Source organism: Castor canadensis, chromosome 11, assembly GCF_047511655.1.
Source record: "Castor canadensis chromosome 11, mCasCan1.hap1v2, whole genome shotgun sequence".
In the NCBI taxonomy this organism is placed as follows: domain Eukaryota; kingdom Metazoa; phylum Chordata; class Mammalia; order Rodentia; family Castoridae; genus Castor; species Castor canadensis.
In genome coordinates, this window is record NC_133396.1 from 83,458,157 (window position 1) to 83,481,278 (window position 23,122).

Sequence of the window (23,122 nt, forward strand, 5' to 3'; positions counted from 1 at the left end):
CCTTCTACCCTTCTATAATTTATATGGCAAGTAACCAAAATAACAATCTGCATATTACAAAATAAGAAATATACAAAATATGAAAAAAGATTTCCTTAAAACTACAGAAAAAAGATTATAATCTGATTTTGGTTATTCATTTGATGTTACCAAAATGTGTCATTTATGATATCCTAAATACTAGAAAAAAGTTCTACCTAGTATACCAAATTAGTAAAAAGACAAAGTAGAGGGCCAGTAAATAATTTGCTCCAAAGAAATATGGTTAGTAAAATTAAACCTATCTTAATCACAGAATACTTTTTGGCAGCTTCAAACTGTATAAAGCATATCTAGAAACTCAGGAGTAAGCAAAGATGACAGGCAGAGTCAAAATACATACCACAAAGTGCATATTCTCTGTTTGTAATAACACTAGCAAAAGTCTTCCTAAAGAGATCTTTTATTTTATATACAATTCTAGTAAGTTTTGTTTTTTGGGTTTTTTTTAAGGAATGTAGCTTATTAAGACGAAGGCTGATAAAGGTAAGTAAGACTTGACTATGAAAAGAACATGAACAAGAAAAAATATCCAACAAGCCAAAATGGACATAATTTGGAGCTACAATATCTGAAACAGTAGCCAGCCAGGGACTGCCATCAGAGACCAAAACTAAATGTAATTATTTTCACTACCTTGACTAGAATGCAACAATTCACTGTTAAAATGATTTAGATCTAAAATTAGCACATGTAGCAAATAAAGAATAAAATAACAGGTTATATTTCATTCTCAATCTCAAAAGAGGAAAGAAAACTGACACAAAAATGTAATTTCACACAGTCTTTCACTCATTAGCTTACTCAACATATGTAAGGATGTTCACTATACAATGTTTTCAGCTTTTCTATAAATTTCAAAATTTTCATAATAAAATATCATGAAAAATACTTATTGGGTATTTGGCACATGCCAAGCATTAAGCTAATATTTTGAGAAGCCAAGATTTATATCTTTACTGGCCAGGCACAGTGGTTCATGCCTATAATCCTAGGGAGGTGGAGATGAGAGGACTGTGGATGGACGTCAACTCATGTAAACAGTTAGCAAGATTCCATCTCAATGGATAAAGCTGAGTGTGATGGTGCGTGTCTGAAGTGTAGTGCACAGTCAAGGCCAGCCTGGGCATAAAAGTGAGACCCTACTGGAAAAATAACTAAAGCAAAAAAGGGCTGGGGGTGTGGTTCAAGTGGTAGAGTATTTGCCTAGCAAGTGCAAGTACGAAACCGTGAGTTTAAATTCCAGTATTGCAAAAAAAAAAAAAAAATTCAGGTGACTGATTACAACTACTGAAAACAAAAAACTAAGCTATATGTATGCCTAGCATGCACAAAACAAAAACCCCATGTCCTACAATGCTAATTATTTAGAATGCCTAGTCTGAATTATTAAGAAAGAAAAACTGTCACACTTCCAGAGAATAAATAATTTGTTTATAGGAAACAAATTTATTGCAATGATGGTGACCTGGGGCAAATATTACTATTTCCTCTCCTCCAAATATTTATCTATAAAAAACAATTCAGGGCTTGGGATGCACCCAACCCTGTTCAGTGGTAGAGTGTTTGCCTAGCATACACAAGGTCTTAGGTTTGATCCCCAATACTGCAAAACTAAATACATACATACATACATACAAAAAAGGATACAATAGTCAGTAATTCATAAAATTAAAGTTTACTTTGTACTATCTTTTATAGAGAATAAAAAAGGCAATACTAGTAAAGTACTATAATACTACTTCATAGCCAAAGTATTATGGAAAAACTCAGAAAATAAATTAGAATCCTACTGTAAATATTTAGGCTAATGCAACTTGCTAACTTCTTTTCATTAATAACTAACCTGTAAGAAACCAAAGGGTCACGAAATTCCACGTGATTGTTTTTCTTCACATTACTCTCCAGGGTGGTAGCTCTAAGAGGACTGCGAGATTTCTCTTTTCGCGATTTAGAAGATTTGGAGGTTGGAGCATTAACCCAAGAATCATCCAGATACCTACCATCTGAAGGAAAAGGAAGAGAACATATGACATAAAACATGACTATCTCTAAATCTGACTAGCACTTAATAAAATAACCTAGGTATATGTTACTTCTACTATCTCTTGTTAGATGTTACATAGGGAGATGGAAGATACTCACAAAAAAGTATTACATTCACTCAACTTATAGAGAATGATTATATCCTGAACACATAAGGCAAAATAAAAACCATACATACAATTCCTTATTAATGGCTCTCACTCAATTAAAAGAGAAGTATCGGATAAAACGCAACAACTCACAGGTTAAAAAAAACAATCACAGTTTAAGAAGAGTATTGACTTGCAGGTTTGAACCCACCAATTAAAAAACCACAGAAACAAATATGTGAAAGGCAGCCAAAGAAAACATTCACACTGTGTCATCTTACAATTGTATTTGTTTGAAAAATGCTCCAATTAAAATTTAAACCCAAACACACATGAATCTTATTACATCACCTAAAATTTCACTTTCAAAGTAACATACCTATGAATTGAAAAAAGGACATACCAGCCGGGTGCCAGTAGCTCATGCTTATAATCCTAGTGACTCAGGAGGCAGAGATCAGGAGAATCATGGTTTGAGGCCATCCTGGGCAAAGAGTTCACAAGACCCTATCTTGAAAATATCCAACACAAAAAATGGTATTTTCTGGCAGAGTGGCTCAAGTGGTAGAATGCCTGCCTAGCAAACATGAGGCACTGAGTTCAAACTCCAGGACTGCCAGGAAAAATAAATGAAGAAACAAAAAAAATATATACCATGAACTCAAAAAAAATAAATAAAATTCTCACTACTACTAAATGAAACTCACTGTCAAAGGTAATACAATTGCATTAAAGTCCCTGATCAAAAGATGGAGAAAGCACTATATATAGTCACCTAACCTGAGACTGCTTCATAACTACTCAGTATCAAAGCAAAAAAATTAAATGCTGACAAGGTTCAGTCTCTGACCCAAAAAAAAAGGCAAATATGTGGGACTACCAACAAAATATTAAACTGAAACAAAACATCAAAAATTTATATTTAGTACACTTATAGTTTTGGAAGTCACTTTATACATACCTTTTCTACTTATTTTACGGGTAGCACTTGCAGAAGATTTCTTGACATCCATGACAGAATCAAACACAGCTGTACTTGTAGGAGTTACTTCTAATTTGTTTTCAATGTGTCTCAGCTAAAATGTAAATACCATTATAATACATAAGTTAATTCTGTAAACAATCCAGCTACCATTGGTTTATATGGTTATTTAAAACTATACTGCCCAATATCATTGTCTAAAGTAGAAAAAACTCAGAAATGCTTTCTCGCAATACTAGCTTTTTTTGAAATCACTTATTACTTCAAGCTTTCAGTGTAATGCTGCCCAAATTTGAACAAAAATATCAAAAAGGTCATGACTATTAAAGAGTTTCTATTCATTCTTAACTATTTTTCTTATTGTTGAGTTTTTTAAAGCAGTAAATTATCTGGCATTATATGTGGCATTTCATTATACAACATAGCTTATACATTTTTTTCATGAAAAAATAAGCAAAGGATGAATTAGCTGGACAAAAATGTATGACTATTCAAAGAGCCACAACTTTATTTTGGCAGTACTGGGGTTTGAACTCAAGGCCTTTCACACTAGCTAAGCAGGTGCTCTGCCACTTGAACCATGCTCCCAGTCCTCTTTTGCTTTTTAGGTATTTCTCCAATAAGGTCTTGATTTAATATCCAGGCAAGCGTGGACTGCGATCCGATTTATGCTTCCCAAGTATCTGAGATGACAGGCATGCACCACCATGCTCAGTTTTATTGACTCAGATGGGGTCTCATTAACTGTTTGCCAGGGCTGGCCTTGAACTTAGAGTCTCCTGATCTTTGGCTCCTGATTACAAGCATGAGCTACCATACCTAGCGAGCCACAACTTTTTTATAGTTTCATGTCTATGAAATACATTTCTCAATAAAGACAAAATTCACAGGATAAAATTCAGATTTCACATATACTTCGCAAAATAAATCAATTTTTGGTATAATCCCATCAGTGTTTTCAGCACTTTAAAAAGCATTTTATCCTGAATAGTAGAGTATTACAGGCTTATAGAATATTTGAGACGAGATTGGGAGCGTTTAGGGTAGTATGGCCATAGACCAGAATATTTGAAAACAGAAAAAAAAATATTAAAAAAAAACTAAACTCATCAAAATTCTACCTTGTAGAAATAAACACTTTGTATAAAACTTTATCTTCATTCAGATTTTTGCAGTGTAATGTACTAAAAAAACTGGAAGACTCCTTTACCTATTAGTATGGATGGATTTCCAAATCAAGCTTTTTCTCCTACTTATGTGTCCCTTATAACCCTTAAAAATTCTTCAAAAACACCTAAGAGTTTGAAAAACAACTATTAACAATTTAGCTAAGAATTCACTAATCCAATTAGGAAATACAGACTACTCCTACATTGTAGATACGTAATACTCACGTAGAGAAGACATATTATACACTGCTTACTCATAGAACCAAAACTTGACTCTCTACTGGGACCAAATCTAAGCTATAGTACCTTTACCAGATTCATCTTCTAAATATTAGAAGACAGAAAAATACCACAAAAATACTCAGAAAATAAAGAAGTAGGTGATCAAATTCAGGTGTTATACAAAAGAAAATATAAAAGGGGCATATGAGAAGAACAATTAACCCAGAAAGCAAATGAAAAGGAGAATGTCTCTTTTTGAAGGGACTATGTGTCACCTTGCCAAAATCCAGACAAGATTGGAAAGAACACAATTTGCCCACACTTGTTCTTCTTCAGTAGTGTGAGGACACAGCCCTTTATTGCCACAAAAAAGAAGAAGCAACTCACAGTCCATTAAAGAAAAAGCTGGCCAGGTGCCAGATTCACACCTATAATCCTAGCTACTCAGGAGGTAGGGAACAGGAGGATCACAGTTCAAAGCCAGTCCCAGGCAAATAGATTGCAAGACCCTACAGCAAAAAAACACATCACAAAAGTGGGCTGGTGGAGTGGCTCAAGTGGTAAGAGCACCTGCCTAGCAAGCATGAGCTCCTGAGTTCAAACCCAAGTGCAGATGGAGGGGGAAAAAAAAAAAGTGCTATAGAAAACATTTTAGGAATTTTATGCAGCCATGAAGAAGAACAAAATGTTATCATTCGCTGGTAAATGGATGGAATTGGAGAACATCATTCTGAGTGAGGTTAGCCTGGCCCAAAAGACCAAAAACCATATGTTCTCCCTCATATGTGGACATTAGATCAAGGGCAAACACAACAAGGGGATTGAACTTTGAGCACATGATAAAAGCGAGAGCACACAAGGGAGGGGTGAGGATAGGTAAGACACCTAAAAAACTAGCTAGCGTTTGTTGCCCTTAACGCAGAGAAACTAAAGCAGATACCTTAAAAGCAACTGAGGCCAATAGGAAAAGGGGAACAGGTACTAGAGAAAAGGTTAGATAAAAAGAATTAACCTAGAAGGTAACACCCACGCACAGGAAATCAATGTGAGTCAATGCCCTGTATAGCTATCCTTATCTCAACCAGCAAAAACCCTTGTTCCTTCCTATTATTGCTTATACTCTCTCTACAACAAAATTAGAAATAAGGGAAAAATAGTTTCTGCTGGGCATTGAGGGGGTGGGGGGAAGAGGGAGGGGGCAGAGTGGGTGGTAAGGGAGGGGGTGGGGGCAGGGGGGAGAAATGACTCAAGCATTGTATGCATATATGAATAATAAAACAATAAAAAATAAAAATAAATAAAAAAAACATTTTAATCTATCAAATAACATATCAATTTGAAAACAAATAAATAAATGGAAGCTAAAACTACTTACAGCAGCCTTGGTCTGAGAAAGTGCATCCCATGTTGCAGTCATATCTGCTGGGAAAAAGTGATAATTACTGAATCAGAATCTCTGAAGTAAATCTAAGAATCTGAATTTTAATAAGCTCAAGTGCAATCAAAAGTTTGAGAACCACTTTATCATGCAGAACTACTCCTCAGCAAGTACTTTATTATATTGAACAAAGTAGGCTTTTTCCCCCAACCACCCCTGTGCAAAGCCAAGCTTTCCAATATAAAGTTTCCAGTTTAATAGACAGGATACTATAAGTTCGTAGGATAGGAGACTGACACCCCATCCACACCTGTTACAGATATCTCCAAAAATAAGCAGTTTCCTCAGTTTACATCAATAGACTGAACAAACAGAAAAACATGGCCCAGCCTAGGCTTAAAGTCACAACCCTCAGGCCTCAAATCCCCAAGTTCTGGGATTATAGACATGAGCCACCATGCCCAGCCAAAACAAGATTTTGTATTGCTTTATATCACATTACAATGTGAAAAAGATTAGAAAATGATTCCAGATTTCAACCTACTAGTAGAAACAAACCTATTTATAGTCTTTCAGATTACAACCCTTCAAATAGTTTAAGATCACATATATCCCATGAGTCAACCTTTCTCCAGAATAAGAATTTTCATTTCTTCCAAACACTCCCTGTATGACTTGATTTCCAGGTCCCTCATAAAAACCAATAATCTTCCTCCAGGTGTAGAACAGTTTGTTGATCTCCCTTTAAAAATATCATACCTACCTAAGTCCTGCATATATATATATAAAACCTTGCAATTATCTTTAATACATGATCTAAAAAGGAGTTCAATGTGTCCAAATGTTATCTGTACCTTATAGGTCTATATATTTGAAGTTACATTATACCAATTATTGACATTAAGGTCAGAATTTTGGGGGGAAATGTATAAAACTAATTCTACATATACTGATTTGTTTTTAATAAAAGAGTTTTCTTGCCGGGCGCCGGAGGCTCACACCTATAATCCTAGCTACTCAGGAGGCAGAGATTAGGGGGTTCGAAGCCAGCCAGGCAAATAGTTTGCGAGACCCTATCTCGAAAAACCCTATCACAAAAAATTGGGCTGGTGGAGTGGCTCAAGATGAAGACCCTGAGTTCAAGTCCCAGTACTGCAAAATAAAAAAAGATTTTCCTGGCCAGGCACACTGGCTCAAGCCAGTAATCCTAGCTACTCAGGAGGCAGAGATCAAGAGAATCAAGGTTCAAGGCCAACCCAGGCAAAAGTTCATGAGAACTCCATCTCAACAAATGGCTTAGCACACACCTGTCATCCCAGCTACCCAGGGAAGCACAAATAAGATCAGTAGTCCAGGCCTGCCCAGGCATAAAGCAAGACCCTACTTCAAAAATAACCAATGAGGACTGGCAGAGTGGCTCAAGTGGTAGCACACATGCCTAACAAGCACAAGGCCCTCACTTCAAACCCCACTAAAGTCAAAAAAAAGGTACCTTCAAAAATAACTAACACTTGGGCTGGGAGTGTGTCTCAAAATGGTAGAGTGTCAACCTAGCAAGCATGAGGCCCTGAATTCAACCTCCAGTACCTCCAACTTTTTTTCCCTTTATAAAAGCGATTCCTTTGAAGGTGAGGTGGCCTATATATTCACAATTAAACTTTAAAATTACCCACTTTTTATAAATCACAACATATGTATAATTTTCATTTATCTATTAGCCCAGATGTTCTACAAATCAGATTATGTTTAGTTTTAAAAATACATACCTTGAACAGTATCCTTGCTTTGAGAGTTCCTTGGATTTAGTAAAGGCACCTCTTTTGATTTGCTGCTCCTCATCCTGCCAATTTACCTGCAATCACATCACCATCATTAACTGAACACCAAGATTATAACATTAGTACAAAAAATGTCCTGACTTCTCTTGCCCTTCATCAAGGAAAGGATTCTGTCATCTCTAAAACGCATCTTTATACTCTCGTAAGAGTTTTCATAATCCAGTAATTTCATTTTTCATTAGAAAAATAAATATTAAAAAGTATACTATGACTACCTCATATCTATTTGGATAGCCACTACTTTTAAAATAATGAATAAATAACAAGTACTTAGCAAAGATGTAGAAAAAGTAGAGCCCTTGTACACAGTTGGTGGAAATATATAAAGATACAGTCACTGTGGAAATGGTATGGCCTCAAAAAATTGAAAACAGAATTACCACAAGATCAACAATTCCACTTCTGGGTATATACCCAAAATAAGTGACAGCAGATTCTTGAAGAGATTTGTCTACTTATGTTCATAGCAGCATTATTCACAATTAGATAATGTAGGAGCAACCCAAGTATCCATCAACGAGTAAGAAGATAAGCAAAATGTTATATGTGTGTGTATATGTGTGTATGTAATGAAATATTACTCAGGTTTAATAGGAAAGAAATTCTGATATATGCTATGCTATGAATGAACTTTAAGGACATTATGCGAATTGATATAATCAAGTCACAAAAAGACACTGTATGATTCTACTTTATGTGAGGGACTTAGTCAAATTTGGACAGAAAGTAGAATAGTAGTTGCCAAGGGCTGGGGGAAGAGGGAAACAGAGTTGTTTAAAGGTATAGAATTTTGGTTTTGCACAATTAAGACTTCTGGAGATGGTAGTGATGGCTGAACAATGACATACATGTACTTTAATTAATCTGTACTCTTAAAAATGATTTGAGGTCAGGTACAGTAAGTAGCTCAAGCCTGTAATCCTAGCTACCTAGAGGATGAGATCCAGGAAGGATTCACTACTAAGCTACATCCCCAGCCCAATGACTCACTCTTAACTGATATCAAATGTGGCAGAAATGACAAGACTTCCACAACTAGGCTATAAAAGGCATTATCCTTGCCCACTACCCCAAGGATCTAGCTGCCATGTCATGAAAGCAGTCAAGTCATCCTATGAAGAGGTAGGTCCATGTTACAAAGAACTGAGATGCCTACAGCCTACAACTATATGATGAACTCCCCTGGAAGCAGATCCCATAGCCCAAGTCTTCAAATGAACACAGCCCTATCTGACATACTGAATGCAACCTCATGAAAGACCTTGAACCACAATCACTCAGATAAGATATTCCTGAATTTCTGACCAATAGAAAGTGTGAAATAACAAATGTTTATCATTTAAAGGACAGGAGGTTAAAAATTACACAATGGGCTGGGAGCATGGCTCAAGTGGTAGTACCCCTGTCTAGCAAACCCAAAGCCCAGAGTTCAAATCCAAATACCACAAAAAAAAGAAAAAAAATTACACAATATATAACTAATACAGTATTACATCTCATCTGCTTTATTACAAATAACACTGAAATGAATATAACTGAAATTTGAGTTATGTGGATTGTTTATCTAAAACAGGATCTGCAAAACGTATTTAAACATGTGAAGGACATACTACTCTTAAGATCCAATGTACTGACCCTCATGATGTACAGTCCCTTTCCACAACACTGGAGAAAAAGCTGGGTCTTGAGTCTGTGCCTGCACTTACCTACAACTTCTCAGAGTCCTGTGGACAATGACTGAGGAGATAAACCATGCAGGAAACAATGAACGATTAAAAAAAAAAAAGATCCAATGTCTCTGGCAGAATGGCTCAAGCAGTAGAGAGCCTGTTTAGCAATGTGAGGCCATAGTTCATATCCCAGAACCACCAAAAAATAAGTAAGTAGCCAATAAAAAACTACCTTCTAGTTTATAGTAATATAAAAAGGCTTCATTAATACCTTTTAATTTTTATCATTATCTATTATTAATTGCTTTATTAGCATATATTAGTTGTACAAAAGGATTTCATTTTAAGTATTTCCATACATGCATGTAATATACTTTGACCAAATTTACCCTCTATTGCTCTTCTTTATTACCCTCCTCTCCTGTTATAAACAATTTAATGGGTTCCATTATTCTATTTTCAGACATGTATATTAAGCACTTTTACTTTTGCTCATTTAATAGGAAAAAAATGCTGCTTTGATTTGAATTTGGTAGATGCTAGCAGGATTAAAAAACCTGTCCAGATCTTAATCTTGGTTTTTCAATCGGAAATTATCTTTCCTCATCCTTTGCCCACTTAACCTACCAAGGTCTTAATGTTTTCTTAATTAAAAGTGAGTTGTTTCATTTTTTTGGGGGTGGAGGGGGTGGAGGACAGTACCGGGGTTTGAACTCAGGGCCTCATGCTTGCCAAACAGGTGCTCTACCACTTCAGCCATGCCTTCAGCCCTAATTTGATGAGTTTTTCACATTGTAAGTATATTAAACCTTTGACATATCAAAACTATTTTCTCCAATTAGTTGGGAGATTTTGTTGTTTGGTTGGTTTTTGGCAGCACTGAGGTTTGAACTCAGGGTCCCCCCAACTTGCTAGGTAGACTCTCTACCACTTAAGCCACACCCTTCAATTAGTTTACAGAGAAGTACAGTATACGAATATTAAGGATAGCAGTTTAAATTTAAGGAAAAATTTACCTAGTTAAGTCCAAATACATAAAATTTAAAAGTGTATTTAATTTTTAAGGGAGGTAATTTCACCTAATATAAGTAATCCTGATTTGTAAGTTCCCTAGGAAAAAAATTTTAAAAGTTCTAAAAATGAAATTCTTTAGGGTATGGGGATGTAATCAGTGGTGGAGTGCTTGCCTAGAAATGTGAGGCCCTGGTGTGAACTTAAGCATTACTTCCCCCCCGCAAAAAAGCTTCATAGATTAGAATATGGCCTCAAGAAAAGAAAACCTAGGTTTTTTGTTTTTTTTTTTAAATAAGGATGGTAGAAAATCAAAAATCTAAGAGTTTAAAATTTTTCAACCACAAAAACTTACTAAAGCTGCCATACAGATTTAAAAACTGACTCACTGTATTTTCATTCTAATTTACTTGGTCCAGCAAGCAGAAAAAAAATGGTAACTAAAAATCATGGTTGCTTTATATTATTAATCTGTCAATGATTTGACAAGTTTTCTTTGGACAAACATTTCTTTGCTTTAAAATTTGCTAATTACCATTTTTCCAGTGAGAAGGAAAATAGATTAATGAAAACTTTTATCTCCATAACCTTTATGTTTAGGAGCTAGTGCTACCAAGGGTAAGGCATTATAGGTTAGTATATACACGAAAAAATACTTGTTTCAAAATAAATACCCTATTAATGGTCAATCAACTTTTAACACAAATCATTAAATATTAACATGGCATTTATGTAACATTTTGCATTATAAATATAAATTGCATAATAAATATATTATCTATTATGGTATTTTAACTATTAATAGTGAGAATGAACTAATTAAAGCTACATGAAACAATGTAGTTGAATATCACAAACCTGTAAAATAAGAAACACAAGAAACAACAGCACAGGTCATACAATTCTATTATAGAAAGTACAAAACAGGCAAAAGTAATCTATAATGCTCAAAGTGAAAATAATCATCACCTTGCAAGTGGTTGGAAAGGTGAATAGAGAAAGTGAATTTAATTCGGTTCAATCTAGTTGAACTGAATTGATTTGGGTGCTGATTTCATGGGTGTATTCAGCTTCTAAGACTTTATCAGCAAGACTCCAGTGGTTCATGCCTGTAATCCTAGCTAGTCAAGAGGCAGAGGTCAGGAAGATCACAGTTCGAAGCCAACCAGGGCTAACAGTTCACAAGACCCTATATCAAAAGTACCTAAAATAAGGCTGGCAGAGTGGCTGAAGTTGCTTACCTAGCAAGCATGAGGCCTGCGTTCAAAACCCCAGTACCACCAAAAAAAAAAAAAAAAAAGACTTTACTAAGATGTGTTTTTTCAATGTATATTATGTATCAATGAAAACATTTTTTATAACATGAAAGAATTGTATCCTGGCTTAGGTTATAATTACAGCTTTAATCCAGTTCTATAATGTCTAATTTCACGAAGCACCATTATTTTTCAATAAACATTATTTAAAACTTTTATTTATCTATAAGTAAATGTGTATGTATTCTTGGTGTTTGAACTCAGGCCCTTGTACTTGCTAGGCAGGCATTCTATCAGTTGGGCCATACCACCATTCCTTTTTGCTTTACTTTTCTAATAAGGTCTTGCTTCTATATCCAGGCGGGCCTGGACTTCAATCTGCCTATTTAAGCTTTACATGTAACTGGGGTTAACAGATGTGTGTCATCATGTCCATCTTTTATTGGTTGACATGGGTCTCACTGCTTTCCAGAGCTAGTTCTGAACCACAATCCTGCAGATCTCTGTCTCCAGAGTGGCTAGGATTATAGGCATGAGTCACCCTGCCTGGCTCATAAGTAAACATTTTAATGGAATGTATTTAAGTAGATCTGGCCTTCATGTAAGAATATATATCACCATTTTGTAAAAATTGGTGCACACCAGCAATCCCAGCTAAGGCAGGAGGATCACATGAGTTCAAAATCAGCCTGGATTAACAGTGAGTCCCTCCCTCTGCCAAAAAAAAAAAAAAACCCTTTTCCTAGAAAGAAGATAATCTACTGAAAGTCTTACTGTTATTAAAGTATAAATCTCAATTTGCAAAATGCCTTTTTCTATTTACTTTCAAAGTGTTTAAAGTCAAATGAATCAAACTTATTCAAGACCACTTCTTGGGGAATAACCACAAGAAGTTCATATTCCACAGCTATATGAAAAACTTAAAATTATTTATGTATTGAACATTTGTGGGTTCTTTTGACTATTTAAGAATTAAGACAGATGAACAAAACCTACAACTGGCTTTCTGTCCACTTTATATTTCTAAAAGTTAATCTATGAATAACATATTTTACCATTATTTGGTGAATAAATTCTAGATTATGTTGTCAACAAAGATTTTATATTCCATCAATAAAAAATTACCATCTCTTCCTCCCCAGAAAAATGTGTTTTAGTATTTAATTCTATTTTGTATGCTTTATTTTGTTGGATCTTCCCTCTCCTTTTAAATTTAAGCCTTCTGGGTTATTGTATTTAAAATATATCTTATATATGGAAAACAATTTTTAATTCAATGGAATAATATTTGACTTAAATGACCAAGAATCAGAAAAGTAAACTGGCTTATCAGTCACCTTGAGCTGACAATAATTTTTGAGTACCTACTTGTACAAAACATTGTGTTGTAAAGGAAAAATGAAGAAATGGAATTGATCTGTACAACCTCCCAATCTAGTATGGGTATTCTTAACCTAGGAATCCACATATAAATTCTGTATGTGTTAACTATGGACAGTTTTCTAAGGAGGGAAGTCATGGCCTTCATCACATTCTCAAAGGAATCTTGTAGTATAGAGAGAAAACCACAAGATATAATATAACTGAGAAATACAACAATCTGGACAATGTGATATAATACATACACACAAAGGGAAACATTAATTCTACTAGGGTCACCTGCTAAGACTCCTGGGAAGTATATCCTTAAAGATGCCATATTAATTAGGACTTGTATAAATAAAGGATAAAGAAGGAAAGAAAAAGGACAATTTTGCCTCTGAAGCCCTAAGGGAATCAACATACCAGTTTTACAAAGTTAAGTATTCTGTTACCTAGTAATAAGCTTGTCACACCTTTGGCTTCCATACTATTAGATAAATCTTGGTTTTCTGTAGAAATGCTTCTACAGTTAACATTTTAGAAGTCATTTTCTCTATTATACTTTCCATGGCATAAAAGTTAGGAGCCATGATGTCAGTTATTTTGACATGAATGAAAGGGTTAACAAATTTTCAACAGCCTATTGGAGTACTTTAATTTCTGAGGCTTATTATTTGTCAAGGTATAAATTTAAATGATCTCCAATAACCTACGAATAGATTTTCTTCTTTACTATGTTTTAAAGTTACTATAAATACTTGAGATATAACAAAATATCAAAAGTACTCACCCCTCAGTTTATGAAATAGTTAAATATATTATCAGTTTGGCAGAAATCATACCCATCTCTCACCCCTGATCCAAAGGTAATAAACAATATCCTGAACCTGCTATGAATCATGTACATCTTCCTTTGACTCCAACATTTTTCAAAAGTTGAAATGGCTATCCTTCCTATTGAGCCCCAAAGTTCTCAAATTATATCTTACAATGTTCTTAAAAATACTTGTCATATGAATTGTATATGAATCTATTATATGTGTCAATCACTGTGTATGCATACTCACTGCCTTAAGGAACCCTAATCCACAAGGCCCTGCCCTTCGCCTCACCTAGAGCTGATAATATATGGAGTAAGAAAATGACTCAAAGAAAGCCTATCTAGTCTCTGGTAAATGGGCTCACACAGAATTTTGAAATTAAAATACTGACCAATTGACTCAATGACCTGTGAGAAGCCAACCTAAAAAGTCATGATGAGAAAGCAAGAGAAAGATCAAGAAAAAAAAAAAAATGAGAAACCATGTGGCCTTAAAGGAAAAAAAAAAAATGGTCTTGTTTTTGACAATTTCCAGTCTCATATACCAATACCTCATTTACTGCCCTTACATTCCTTGAGGCTTCTCTGAAGTCTGACAACAAACTTCCCCTTATTTGAGCTACCTTAAGTGGGGAGGGGTAAGGGAGTATCATTCAATCTTCTAAAGCACATACTTACAAGGAAAAAGTTATGAAAAATATATTTAACTGGATGTGGTGGCACATGCCTGTTTAAAAATCTTAAAAAACAAAAAGATGTTTCTCTAAATTTATTTCTCTCCTCCCCTTGTCTCTGTTCAGAGCATCAGTTTTAGCCTAAATTATGGTAGGTTTCCTAAATTATCCCGCTCCTAATCCATTCTCCATACTGTTAATCTTTCTAAAACAGAACCTAGCAACTGTTTTTATTACTCTTCAATGACTATGGGACAAAAGTTCCAAACTCCTTAGCATGACAACATTGGAACCTTTCACAACATTTAGTCTTGTCCCTTGCAATCTTCACTGTATACTAACTAATTGTTCCTATCATACAGCCATAACTAGAGTACATTTTAAAAATTATTTCTGTATCTTCTTTTCTTGTATTTTCTCTGGCAAGAATGCCCTTCAAGGCCAAACTTTTTTTTTTCATTTTTATTAGCATATATTCATTGCGCAGAGGAGATTCATTATGCCAATTCCAAATAGACTTACATTGTACATTCGTTAGATTGCCCCTACTCTCTCCCCCACATAATTCCCTTCCTGCCCCACTTAAAGCAATTGCAAGAGGTTTCAACATTCTATTTTATATAGGTATATAAAGTCCATCAACCATGTACCCTCACCTTCACCTCCTCCATTCACCCTCCCCTCCCATGACTACCCCCCTACACTATACCTGTCTTACAGTCTTTCATTTTTAATTCCAAAGTCAATGTTCAAAGGCATTTCTCAATGTATCCCAGCTGTGAATATACTTTATTTTGGTCAGCTCGACCCCTTGATACTTTTCCATACCCCTTTCCTCCCACCCCCCATTATTCAACAGTTTCCAGTACATATCATTATGTCCTCTACCTACACAGATGTAATGCATTTCAATATTTTTTACTCTCATTCTCTTTTCCTTTCCCTCCTCCCCCAAGTGCCATATAGTAGTTCCACTATTAGAAACATGTTCTACATGTGAGGTTGTACATGATCATGTTTGGTTTTATATATATATATATAGTATATATATATATATATATATATATATATATATATAGTATCTATCTTCCACATATGAGAGAAAACATGCAGCCTTTGTCTTTCTGAACCTGGTTTATTTCACTTAACATGATGACCTCCAATTCTATCCATTTACCTTCAAACCACATACTTTCCTTCTTCCTTATAAGGCCAAACTTTAATGTCATTTCCTGTACTACTTAATTTTTCCCACAGCATTCATTTTTTATCATTATATATACACACATATACCCATATATATAACTTATTCAGTGAACGTTCATTAAGCATTTAATGCTCACAATCTAGTAGGGAAGTCACACATAAATTATTACTACACAATATGGTTAGTGCTATAATAAAGCTACAACAGCAGATACGTATCAACCTCCCTACAAAGTTATATGGTCCTTAGGGTCTGTATCTTCTTATTCAACCCCATATCAATAGTATTCTTCAATGAAAAGACAAACAAATGACAGTGTTAGAAGCTGTTATGAGTTCAATTTAAACAGAAAAGAATATAAGGAAATCAAAGGGAGAGCTGCCAAGAGAAGGACAAATGGGAAATGAAGGTGGGATGGGTCAACAGAAGTATGAAACATGATCACAGAAACAGAAGAGATAAAGGGCCTGTTGGAAAGATAGTCATAAGAAAGAAGGAGAAATGGAATTAATATACATCACTAGTCCAGTAAATGGGGGAAGAGGCAAAAAACAAGAGTGGAATTCACATATTATTTTGCAAATAACCTGTAAGAGTATTTGGTAAAAATAAACTACAAGGCAAACACACAAACACATAAATGTAACTGACTAAGCTGATGATAACAGGGCAAAAAGAAGAGATATAGGTAGCCCTTAACAAGCTAAATATATGATGTCACAGAAATAATGAGGGTCATTTGATAAAAAGCACATCATTAATGTGCAATAAATCAGAAGACTGGGGGAAAAAAAAGATAATGCTACTGCTCTGGCTATCACCAAGGAAAAGCCTGATTATGAATAAGCAAAAAAGAAATGATATAAGAAACACATACAAATTGTTTTGAAGCCTCATTTATTCATGCTCTGGACATAAACAAGGTAATAAGCAATTAAACTGGAGCAATAAAACATTGCCATTTACATTCACTGAATAGAAGAAACTACTCTAGAAACTTCTCTTACCTTCCTACTCAGAGCAAGGATTAACTACTGGGCTATGGCTTTAACCTCCCAAAAAATTTTAATGTTCTTAAAAGGGAATGGCATAGCCCAAGATGAACAGATTTTTTATAGAAATTACTGAAAGGGGTACCACTGCTAACTACCAAGTTACAACTTGGTACATAACATCTGCCTTGTTGAGAATTCTATGTTTATTATCTGAGTATCATAGTTCATGTCTATAATCCCAGCACTTGGGAGGCTGAGGCAGAATGAGGTGAGCGTTCAAGGCCAGCCTGGGCTACATAAGAGACTCTGTCTCAAAAAAAAAAAAAATTACATGCCTATTAGCAATCAAGTTCTCTGATTCTGTTAAGTATGGGATGTCACTGAATGCCTATCCCTAACAGAACTGAACCTTACTTAACCTACACTGAAATACAGTAACAAAGATTCCAAGATGCAAGAGTTTCCAAGGGCAATAAAAAGCCAGAATTTTTACTTGGAAATTAAAATACAGTTAGAAATCTAGCCAGGCACTGATGGCTGACACCTGTAATCCTAGCGACTCAGGAGGCAGAGATGCGGAGAATCACGGTTCGAAGTCAGCCCGGGCAAATAGTTTGTGAGACCCTGTTTCGAAAAATCCTTCACAAAGATAGGGCTGGTAGAGTGGCTCAAGGTATAGGCTCTGAGTTCAAGCCCTAGTACTACAAAAAAAAGCTAGACACCTTATCCTAGATTATATTCAATTAATTCAATCAGTAAACTTAATATATTCCCTTCACTACCTAAATATTGGTAAAAGTGAGGTGGGAGGGGGTATTTATTTCTTTATTAAATCATTCCTAGTTCTCTCATTCATTAGTATAGTCTCACATAAGAAAGTTTGCTTAAAATTAGGGATACATTTATATCCATCCCCTAAAAAACAAATCTGGTATATTCCATTCAAATATTAGTAGCTTAGGTAGGACTAGGGATGTAGCTCAGTGGTTATCATGGTTTGGATGTGAAACATCACCCAAAGGCTATGTAAAAAGCCTGGTCACCAGCCTTTGGCACTATTGGGAGGTAGTGCAACCTTTAAGAGGGGAAGCCTAGTGGAAGGAAATGAGGCTGTTGGGGGCAAGCCCTTAAAAGAGGTTTTAGGACAGCAATTCCTTCCTCTCTGTTCACCTCCCAACTGCCATGAGGTTAAACAGCCTCCTTGGCCACATGCTTCTATCATGAGGTACTGCTTTAACACAGGCCCAAAGCAAAGGGACAAAGCAACCAAGAATTGAAACCTAAAACTGTAGGCCAAAATAAATTTTCCTTATTTTAAATTATTTCTCTCAGATATCTTGCACAGCAACAGAAAGCTGTGGTAACAGCATGTGCTTAGTATGCAATGGAGCCCTGGATGCCTAACATAAAAATAAATAAATAAATATTAACTATTACTAGTCAATTTATTTCTTCCTTTTCCCTATTCACCTATTTCTATGACATTTTTCTCTCTCAATTATTTTGACTTCCATATTAGTCTCTTATCTGACTTCATTCCTCCCTTCTTCACTTCAATTTCCCCATTTTATATCTACTATTTAAATTTATACTGCACATTTAGATTAACTCTGCTTTTAAAAATAAAAAATCTTGGTTTTAACTATTTTTCTATTATTGAATCTCTTTTCCATGTCTAAAAAAAGACATCTCTATGAATAAGCCTACAATATGAAATTTCCCTCAAAACTCAAAAAAGATCTTTATCACTCTGAATTTTGAATATGTGAATCCACATTTACTGAAACACACTATAGTTGACTTTTAAAAACACTAGGGCACATGTTGCAAACTGGTATTAAAGATAACACACAATTGCTAGGAGTGTAGCTAAGTGGTAGAAGGCTTGCCTAATAGACTAGAGGTCCTGGGTTCAATCCCCAGCACTGCAAAAATAATAGTAATTTAATCTTATAAAAAGATAATGCACAAAATATTAGACTTGGACTGAAGCAGGAGGATGGCAAATTCAAGGCCAGCTTAGAGTACATAGCAAGATGTTGTCTCAAAAAAAAGTCAAAACGCACCTTCACTTATGAAGTCATCGCATCTGCTAACTTGTAAATTCATGGCAAATAGAGAAATACAGGAAACACTGTATTTAAATGTCACTTGAATGTAATACTTTAAAATTATTACAGTACCCAATTCCGCCTCTGTAGCTAGTTTTGTTTTTTTTTTTTTGCAGTGCTAGTGATCAAACCCAGGGCAATATGCATGATAGGCAACCACCGTACCACACATTGAGCTATACCCCAAGCCCTGCAGCTAGTTTTTAAGCCTCTTAAATAACTTTCCCAAACAACCTGCACATATATTCCCAATCATTCCCACTGCAAGTAACTTTCAGAGCAGCCATTCAATGCCTCCACCCAAAGAGCAACAAGCAAGTCCTAGGAGCAAAATCACAAAGACAGCAGGTTAGAAATTAAAATGTTCAGACTCTGCCTCCAGGAGATTCTGAAAATGCGGGTCTGTAAAGAAGCCTAAAAACCTGTTTTTTTAAATGTCTACAGGAATGCCAATACACAGCCAACTGAGAATTACAGCTCTAGAGATTATCTTTAATTTTCATCTTTGAAACCTTCTAATGTTCAAAAATCACAAATTATTCCATAAAAATGAGCAACAATGGCAAGAACTAATCCTGAGAACATCTGTCTTCCAAAGCTCTAGAACACTTGATAGCAACACTCCCTTTAAACCAGAAGCCAAAATTGTAGACTTCTAACACTATGGGAAGTGGCTATGTAAACAATTAATAGTTAATAATCACAGCTACTATGTACATGTACTTTTATGTGACACAAGAACTGTATTGTTTTCCACTTATTATTTCTAATCTCCATCACAACCAATCAGGCAAAGTACCCTTACATTTTACCAATTAAGAAACTATCAGGCAGACTATAGAACTACTTCAAGGTCATTCAGCAAAAGACAGAACTGGAAATTAAATATAGATTTGTCTCAATGCTTTGAAAGCCTCTAATGGTCATTCCCATTATACCTCTCATAATAGTCAAACTCACCCACCATTTGTAACATATTCCCCTATCTTCTATCACAATCTCAACATAAGTCACCTTGCTTTCCACCTGGATTCTACCAATTAGCTTCATTGCACTTTAACTTCTTTAGAGAATGCTGTACATGCCTCAACCGTTACCAAATTCACCACAAAAGGCAGGACTTCCTCACAAATGTCTGCAGAAGAAGACTTAGTCTCCTTCCCTCCAAAACAGGGCAAGTAAGTTGTTTTAACAAACTTCTTGATGCTCCCATTGCTGCATGAGACTGCTATCTTCCACAATCATGAAAAACCATTTCCTCAATCCAACCCATGTCATCCATTCATTTAACAAATATTTGTTGAGTGCCAACTAGGTAGTAGGAATGAATAATGCTAAGCAGTGAAAAAACCAAACATGGTTCCATCCCTCAATGTGTCTAAAAGGAAACTATACTGAATACAACTTACAAATGGGATGAAAATAAGGAAAACAGTGCCAAGAGAACACGCAACAGAAAACAGACTAGGTGACTAGTCTGAGTAGAGAATAAACTGAATGAGCTTTCCAAGGAGTAGGAAGAATATGTGGAAAGATCCTTAAGCAATGGTATAACATAGTTTAAGAAACCAAACAGTAGCCAGGCATAGTGATGCATGCCTGCAATCCCAGCACTCAAGAGACTTAGGCAGAAGGATCACAAGTTTAAGGCCAGCCTGAGCCTGTCCAAATAAATAAATAAATAAAGGGAGGGAAGAAAGGAAGTGAGGGAGGGAGACATCTCATGTTGTTTAAGAAGAAGAAAACCAGTCAGAAATGAAGTTGGAGAAGGAAAGGAACAAGACCAGCCAGGGTCTTGACATGGTATTTGTGGCCCTTTCTGGTGGGGAAGGGTGCTGTTATTGAACCCAGGGCTTTATGAATGCTAAGCATACACACTACCACTGACCTACTCTCCCAGACCTCAAACTTGTGTTTTTAAAGGATCAAATATTGACCACCTCTTTCTAATGTCCTTGCTATGGTTTCCAGAAATCAGTAATAAGAATCTGTATTACTTTACTATACTGTCTCCTTACTGTACTATAAATTTCTTAAGTTTCCTCAAATTTAAGATACCTTTATTATTTATTTAAGTGACTCAAGTTTTATTCCAGTGTCTGCTTTATAATGAGGTTAACTGGCATCTTGTAGAGAACCAAACTGTTTCATGTAAAAGTCAAAGCACATATCAACAAAAGTACTTTGTTCAAACTAAAGTCAAAATTCATAAAGTATAAAAGAAAGTATATATGGTTCTATTTTCATCACACAAAATACAAATGAAAGCTCAAAATGATCATTCAGCTTCCAAAAGTAGTTAAGGATGGCTGACTTGCCAACAGAAAATGGAAATACAATTTCACTAAAGCTACTACTAAACACTGTAGAAAGAATCCAGTTAAAATGATACAAATAAAAATGAGACAAGGATTATAATCAAATAAGGACTATTTGGCCAGGCAGTGTGGCTCATGCCTGTAATTCCAGCTACTCAGGAGACAGAAATCAGGAGGACTGTGGTTCTCCCCTCCTCCTAGTCCTTAGCAACCACATTTCTATTTTCTGTTTCTAAGATTTTGAGCATTTTAGATATTTCACATGAACAGAATTCTATGAGATTGTCCTTCTGTGGATAGCTTATTTTCACTTAACTTAATCATCTATATTGTAGCATATGACAGGATTTCTTTTTAGGCTGTATTATATTCCATTGTATGGCCAGGCACAGTGGTTCATGCACATAATCCTAGCTACTCAGGAGTCAGGGATTGGGAAAATCACAGATACAGGCCAGCCCAGGCAAAAAGTTAGCAAGACCCCGTCTCAGCCAACAAGCCAGGTGCTGTAGATCACAGTGTAATCAGAACAACCCAGGAGGCACTTCACTTCAAGTATCACCAAAATATTCACCTCATAAGTGCAAAGGCTCACACAAAACCAATAGCAGTCAAAAAATTACACTTACCATTTAATTTTCTTTCATATGATATAGGCTTAGAGTTCACAAATGGGAAAAATGGGAACAAGTAACTTTCAGAGAAAATGAACAAGAATACTTCACTTGTTTCTAAATCTCCTCACCCATGTTCTCTCAAGAAACCTCACCCTCAGTTGTATTTTTCTCCTTCCCCTCTGAGATTCCTCCTATCAGCATTTAATCTCATCTTTTTACTTAAAAAAATAAACAAAAACACTCCTCCTTCACAAACCTTTCAAAAAAGTCGAATACACTTAGTCTCATTTAGAGATAATTTTCAATCACTCTTCAAGCAACTCCAATATGGTTACTACCCCCAATTTCTCCACCACAACAGTTCTTGCTCACTAAAATCATCAAACATCTTCACCTCCCAACATAGTGGGTATTTTCAACAGCCATTCAATGTTCTTGGCAGCACTCATCACAGTTGACTACTCTCTCAAAATGGATCAACTGAATAATTTATCTCTCACATGAATTCAATTAAAGAATTTGTCCCTGATATATGCAGTAAAAGGAAACATCATATTAGTCAAAACATCAAATTAGTTAACAGGAAACTGTTCTGACACATGCTTTAAAAGGGAACTGAAAGCATTATATCCAAATGGATCACACCACACAGATTTGGTAAGATGTTGTGACATATTGTGATGAACTCCTCTCCTTGTTTCGCACTTCGTTTGGGGTATGTATGTAAGAGGTAAAAGTATGAAGGTAAAGTGAGATCATTAGGTTAACCTGAGCATGTGGGACACCAAGGAGAAGCTGATTATTATTACATCCAGCCCATAATATCAGGGTACATCGTAGAACCAGGCTGAACTATACATTACAAAATAGGCAGCCAAGTGTGGGCACAGTGGTCACCAACAACTTCCAAATAACCAAAAGCTAGTTGATGAGGAGTATGTATGATACCAACTCATTATGTCCCTCTCTAGAGAAGAATCTGAAGAATCTGACCTTTAGGGATAAATAAATTGTTCAGTTGAGCCTTCAAAACACTCTTTTCCCTAGACTCTGATTTTCCTACTTCCCTAGTTCACTTTCTCAGTCTCCTTTGCTAGCTAGTCCTTCTCTAACTACCTTTGAAATCATGAAGTTTAAGAGGGTTTGATATTAGGCCCTTTCCTTTCTTACAGTACACTCCCTTGAGGGGTAACCTTCACCTTTGTGCAAAGCTTCAAATACCATCTATGTACCAATGACTACCAAAACTTCAATCCAGATCTTTCCTCTGATATCCTTACCCACATATCAAACTATTTATTCAGGAATCTCAAAGGTA

At 35.5% G+C, this 23,122-nt stretch overlaps 1 protein-coding gene and 1 pseudogene across 7 annotated transcripts in view; one reads left to right on the top strand and one right to left on the bottom strand.

The window, feature by feature from the left end:
• Nucleotides 1-23,122, bottom strand: part of Cep350 (centrosomal protein 350) — a 168,055-nt gene that overhangs the window by 137,765 nt on the left and 7,168 nt on the right. For 4 of the 7 annotated variants that reach the window (XM_074047327.1, XM_074047326.1, XM_074047328.1 and 1 more), the window contains exons 2-5: nucleotides 7,692-7,777; nucleotides 5,923-5,969; nucleotides 3,136-3,250; nucleotides 1,886-2,045 (exon numbers count right to left, since the gene is read on the bottom strand). In XM_074047327.1, the coding sequence (XP_073903428.1) occupies nucleotides 1,886-2,045; nucleotides 3,136-3,250; nucleotides 5,923-5,969; nucleotides 7,692-7,764 (395 nt within the window). In that variant the 5' untranslated portion in view covers nucleotides 7,765-7,777. Of the gene's footprint in view, nucleotides 1-1,885; nucleotides 2,046-2,577; nucleotides 3,086-3,135; nucleotides 3,251-5,922; nucleotides 5,970-7,691; nucleotides 7,778-23,122 lie in introns of those variants that run through there. The other 3 variants (XM_074047329.1, XM_074047325.1, XM_074047330.1) reach the window with 2 other exon arrangements.
• On the top strand, nucleotides 9,386-9,530 carry LOC141414382 (small nucleolar RNA SNORA73 family; annotated as a pseudogene).